The 6,355-nt window shown below is 36.5% G+C and overlaps 1 protein-coding gene across 1 annotated transcript in view; it reads left to right on the top strand.

The window, feature by feature from the left end:
• LOC107697831 (von Willebrand factor A domain-containing protein 5B1) overlaps positions 1-6,355 on the top strand; it is a 34,925-nt gene that overhangs the window by 2,451 nt on the left and 26,119 nt on the right. The window contains exons 3-6 of the mRNA XM_016498683.1: positions 701-920; positions 1,653-1,801; positions 2,317-2,448; positions 4,049-4,173. Of these exons, the coding sequence (XP_016354169.1) occupies positions 701-920; positions 1,653-1,801; positions 2,317-2,448; positions 4,049-4,173 (626 nt within the window). The remainder of the gene's footprint in view (positions 1-700; positions 921-1,652; positions 1,802-2,316; positions 2,449-4,048; positions 4,174-6,355) is intronic.

Raw genomic sequence — 6,355 nt, 5'->3', positions numbered from 1 at the left:
GCGATTCTGTCTTCTAACGATTCTAATGGATTCACAAGTTTCAAAATCAATGTTCAAAAGCAGCGGTTCTTAATACTGTTCCTCGCGTTTAGCCAATCACAACACACTGGGCTAGCTAACCAATCAGAGCCCATCGCCTATTTCTGAGGGCGGGGCTTAAAAACAGGAAAAGATCAGGCCGTTTCTCAGAGAAGGGACAGAGCTGTGTGGAATAAAGGTAAATTATGTGAAAAATAATGAGTTTTTTTAAAAACTAAGCATTAACACGTGTTAGACTGCACCCCATAAACACAATCAAGCCTAGAAAAAAAACAGTGAACCACCCCTTTAAAATGAAAATGCCTTAATTGTGGATTTGTTTCTTACAAACACATATTTTTGCTTCACGAGATGTTAACTGATGGACTGGACATGTGTGGATTACTTGTGGATTATTGTGATGTTTTCATCAGCTGTTTGGACTCTCATTCTGACGGCACCCATTCACTGCATTGGTGAGCAAGTGATGTAATGCTAAATTTCTCCAAATCTGTTCAGATGAAGAAACAAACTCATCTACATCTTGGATGGCCTGAGGGTGAGTAAATGTTACACAAATTCAAATTTTTTGGGTGAACTATTCCTTTAACACATCTTATTAAGTTTTTTTTTTGTTGAAGTTGACTTTCAGATGCTTTACTGATGAATTATCTTGCTGCAGGACATATCGTTTTGGATGAGGATCAGGAGAGGACAGTGCTGGTGGTCAGTCTGGGGGTCATTCCCCCTCTGGAGACCATTAATATACTGGTCAGCACCTCCTCTGAGCTCCGCACACTCCCTAAAGGGGGAATTCGGGTGACCTCACCACCCGTCTGCTCTCCAAGAGTCCAGCGTTCTGTCAAAGAGGAGCAGGCATTTTCGCCCAGCACTGCTAGGAGGTGTGTGATTCATTAGTGTTATTATAGTATTTACATGGAAACACTGTATTTATAATCCTCTAACATTCTGGTGTCTGTTCTAAAACTCCAAATCCAAAACATTCAGTCTGAACTTAACATACGATCTCCAATTTAAAGTCTATATTGTGTTTTGTAGATAATTTCAGCTTTATCTGCTCTGCCTATTTCATGTTTTGTAAATGTTATACTTTTTAGGAAATTTAAGATTAAAGTTTGAAACGCTCCCATTTACCTATAATGACATGTTTGATAGTGTAATATTTGCATACTTAATTGCATTCCCGAACGAAGGACTCTTATAAACGAGTTCTTTTTAGTGAATCAAAAAATGACAGGACAACCAGTGTGGTCCAATTCCTGAATAAATGACTCTTATGAGTCAGTTTTTTTTAGTGGGTTTAAAACATACAGGACAACCAGTGTAGTCTGATTCCCAAATGAATGACTCTTATGAGCCGGCTCCTTTCGTGAATCAAAAACATACTGATTGGTTGTTCATATAACAAATCTCTGACATCGTTCTGATATTTGCATACTGAATTGCGACTGGTCTTCCTTCTTGCATTTATTTGCATACAGAATTTTTACTAAACTAAATTTACTACATTTTTTAAACATGGAAATTGGAAATTAAACAACATCAGACCCCACTGACTTCATATCATACTGGTAAAAATGAAGTTTGACTCTCTACCTGCTGATTTGTCTCAGGAGGGATCAGCATCATTGTTCAGTGGGAGCCCATGAGCAGACGGCCTCAGGTGTGTGTTTGGCTGCTATGTTGGAGGAAGAGACCATCAACTCCATTGACTATGAGTTTAATTTCCATCTTGAGATCAGAGGACCGTATTTACTGGCAGGTCAGTTCCTCCATCCTCTTGCATGAGAACTTAGTATTTTAGAATTGAATATTATAACCCTGATCATGGGATTTATGATTTATTTACACACAAATAAATATAAATGCATGTAAAATGGAATGATTTATTTGGATTAAAATGTCTAGCAAATGCATAAATGTCAAATATATTCAGATAACCTTCTATAGCTTACATGATGTTTGATATGTTAATAGTTTGAGGTGCTGACTTTTCATACTGATAACATGTATATCTTAAATACACTGCAGGTTGCATTGGATAAAAGTGCCTGCCAAATGCAAAAATTGTAAAATGCAGCATATGCTTGTTATTTCAGTTGGGACGCGTACACAAATGATGTTTGATGCGTTGATAGCTTAGTTGTATTATTGGACACTAGTTGTTTTGCAGTGTTCATATTCTTGCTGGAGTTGCAGAAGGTTTTAGTTCTCAAATGTGGTCTAATGTCTGTTGCTCCTGCTTATTTTAGATGCTTTAGAAGTTTCTTTGTGCAGGTGTGGAAAGCCCCTCACATGCCATCCGTGCAGACGCTGACCCCTCGGCTCGCTCTGCCACCAATATTGTGGTCACGCTGGCAGACAAGTACACCTACGACTGCCCTGTGGAGATACTGATCTACCCTAGTGGTGTGTAGCAAACATAAATACAATAATTATACTGTTTATCATGATCTGAAAATGCAGCACAAAACAATGACGAGCCGGTTCCTTTTAGTGAATCAAAAACATACAGCGTAAACAGTGTAGTCTGATCCTTGAACAATTGGCTCTGAATTGGTTATTTTTTAGTGAATCAAAAACATACAGCGTGACCCGTGTAGTCCGACTCCTCAACGAATGATTCTTATAAGCTGGTTCTTTTTAGTCAATCAAAAATGTACAGCACAACCAATGAGGTCCGACTTCCGAACGAATGACTCTTATAAAATGGTTTAGTGAATCAAACATTTTCAGCGCAGACTGTGTAGTCAGATTCCTGAAGGAATGACTCTTATAAACCTTTTTAAGTGAATCACAAACATACATCCTAACTATTTTTTTGTGAATCAAAAACACGCAGCATAACCAGTGTAGTCTGGTTCCCGAACAAATGACTCTTATAATCCAGTTCTTTTAGTGAATCATAGTGAACACAGTACAGTGCAACTACAGTAGTCTCATTCGTAAACAATAGAATCTGAGTTGGTTGTTTTTAGTGAATCAAAAACAGACAGTGCAACCAGTGTAGTGTGGTTCCTGAATGAATGACTCTTATGAGCTGGTTCTTTTAGTGAATCAAAAGTGTAAGTAAAACAAAAAGTTTACAGCTACCTTTGAGAATTAAATCAGAGTAGTTACTGACTGGTTGTCAAGTCAAGTCAAGTCAAGTCAAGTCTGCTTTATTGTCAATTCTTCCACATGTACAGCACATACACACAGGTTGTTCATATGACATGCAGTAAATATGCAAAAATAAATAAATACAATTAAATATGTATGTTTAATTTGTTTAGGATAATGTTGTTGAAAATATAGTGAACACCAGTTATTGGCTTGCATTTATGCTGCCTCGAAAAAGATTGTGAAACGTCGTTTTCTTTGTGGATCTTCCCAACAATGCTGTTTTTTGTCAGGCCATTTGGTCCCCACATGGACAGACAAACAAGATCACAGCCAATCTGACCTGTGCTAACTGGACAATAGAGTCGGCCTTTCAGAACAAGTCAGTGCTAATCTCTCCATGTGCCTGAAAGCTTGTCCAAACAAGAGGCGCTTTATTAAATCATAGGCTATTAAAACATCATTCCCAGGTCCACAGCCATATAACATAATTTCTCGCTCTATAAGCACTGTTTAGTTGAGCTCTATATTTCTTCAGCCACCCCATCATGCACCTCGACCTCCACCGGCGTCTGAGAGGCATAAATGAATCCCTCGATGCCTCATAAGCTGCCGCATAAGATTGCCTCACTCTGCAGGTGACCCGAGGCCAGTATTGTGCAATTGAATTGATAAGGGAGCCGAGTCAAAGGGGCAAACGTTCAGCCGTATTGATGGTGCCAACGCACTCCGTGTCTAATACAGCTGCTGTTTTTAAGAAATACCGCCACCGTGGGAGTCCTCAGTCCTTCATGTCTGGCAGTAATGCATCTCATTGTCTGCTGTCATAATTCACTGTTGTGCCTCCACACGGAGAGGTTTTAATACTGTACAGACTGAGATAGTAATTCCTCTTTTCTTTGTGTAGAGCCCCATCTGCCACACGTTCTCATCGAAGACGGAGACATGACGCCGGAGGAATACGATGAGCATCTGAAAGGCCGGAGCGACTATATAAAGGCCACGAAGAAGGACTGCAGTAATGAAAAGACAGTGAGTGAGGGTGAATAAGGGAATACAGAAAACAGACATAAATACAGATGGAGTAGGCCGTACAAGGACAAAAAATATCAAAACAAGTAGTACAACACTATGACGCTTTTGTGTTACTTTTTCAAACTACACATAATTGGTAAAGTCTAGCAAAAATGATTATTCTGCAGCCAGGATCATAAACTGCACAGGAAGTGGTGATTGTTTCAAATAATGTTCTCAAGATGTGTTTTTGTGACTGAGAAGTTCAGAAGCAAACCAGCATGTAATATAACAGATTAAGATTTTTTCATGGAATGATTTTGTTCACTGACAAGAAGTACTAAAAAGTGTTATGAACAAGGAAACCACAGTTCTTTTAGATGTATAAACCTAGAAAAAAAAAGATAAAACTGTGATTTAATTATTTCCATCCAGTCAAATTCAGTAAATTGTGACTTATTTGCACAATATTAATATCGATAAATGTAATTATTAATAACATATTGTTTATATATTTATTTAGTGAATATATATTCAGTAACTTTTAATTTATTTTATTTTTTTAATATATATATATTTGCACCATTCAAAAGTTTGGGGTTGGTAAGAAGTCTTTTATGCTCATTTGTTTGATTATAAATACAGTAAAAAAACAGTAATATTGTGAAATATTATTACAATTGAATCAATTCCTGTGATGCAAAGCTGAATTTTAAGTAGTCATTTTATTTTTTTTATAGAAAGTTCAAAAGAACAGCATTTACTTAAAATAAAAATCTATTGTAATAGTATGAATGTCTTTACGGTCAGTATTGATAACTTTAATGCATTCTTGCTAAATAAAAGTAAAAAAAAAAAAAAAAAAAAAATAAAATTTTACTGACCGCAAAGTTTTAAATGGTAGTTTATATATTCTTTCTGAACTTTTCCATGCACCCCTTTGTCTGAGACTCCAGTCACTCTCTAAAATATTCAGGGTTTTTAACACCAAGCTGTTAGATCAAGCCTAATGACACTCATACTGAAAATCAAGTGTGAAATCAAATTTAGTTAGGTTACCTATTTAATGCAAAATCTCTTGACAGTTCTTGCTAATTGTCGCTTCAGGAGGTAGTTACATTAAGTGGGAATGTCAGCACAGATCCATGTTTCTTAGAAGCGCAAAGCTTCAATTGCATCCTTAAGTGAGTGCTTTTTTGCTCAACAGGAGGGAGAGAACATTCAGCCCTAAAATCATCTGCAGTGAATAGACGTTTCTATGGAAACCGTCAAAGGTCTTCGGCTGAGTCCGTAGTGTTTCTACCTACCGTGCAGCGAAATAAGAGTTAACTTCACCTCCTTTGGGATGTGTGCTCCTTTAATTAAATCTTTAGAGCACGAGAGGGGAATCCGTGAACCGTAAAAGATTTTCTAAATTATGATCTTGGCTCATAGTTTCACATGCTTATGAATATCTAGCGCTATCAATCATTTGCTGACTTGAGCGGAATGATACTGAATAACAGAAATGAAAATGATCATTTATTCACCCACATCTTATTCCCATATTACTTACTTTCTCCTTTTGAACACAAAAGGAGAAATTTTGATGAATGTTCTGGTTAATTTTTTCCCTCATACAATAATCAGGTAGCTGACATTAATACTATCTGAATCTGAATTTGGAAAATAGAATAGAAAGGACAATATTTGTGCTCAGTTTTATACAAGACATTTTATAGAAGACGTGTGTATGTAGAAGAAAGCTATTTCCAGCAAAGCGAGCCAGGGAAACAGCAGATTTCTGAGAAGTAATTTAATGTACAATGAACTAACTAATTGAACCGTGATGTAAAGTGGTTGAAATACATCACTAATTTAAGATTCTTTCTTCAGAGTAGTTCACAATAGGCTAATTGGCATCCCTCAGATGAGCTTGAACTCTGTCAAGTGCACAGGATTCGAAACATTTCACACACACTTCCAACCTTACGATGAACTCTTAACCTTTCATTGAAGAGTTTGCATCCACAGCCTCCAGGTTATTATCACCCACATTCTTTGTGAAGTTTTTTTTTTCTTCCTTTTATTTTCCTTTTCTTTCTTTTTTCTATCTAAATGATAATTTTTGTACATATAATTTATGTCATTTATATATACAATATTAATATTTTGTGTGCATTTTTGCACAAATGTATATGTATAAATACATACAAATAAA

Source organism: Sinocyclocheilus anshuiensis, unplaced genomic scaffold (assembly GCF_001515605.1).
Source record: "Sinocyclocheilus anshuiensis isolate Anshui unplaced genomic scaffold, SAMN03320099.WGS_v1.1 scaffold78, whole genome shotgun sequence".
Lineage (NCBI taxonomy): Eukaryota > Metazoa > Chordata > Actinopteri > Cypriniformes > Cyprinidae > Sinocyclocheilus > Sinocyclocheilus anshuiensis.
Note: the sequence above shows the minus strand (reverse complement) of the source record. Positions and strands in the feature narration are given on the sequence as shown.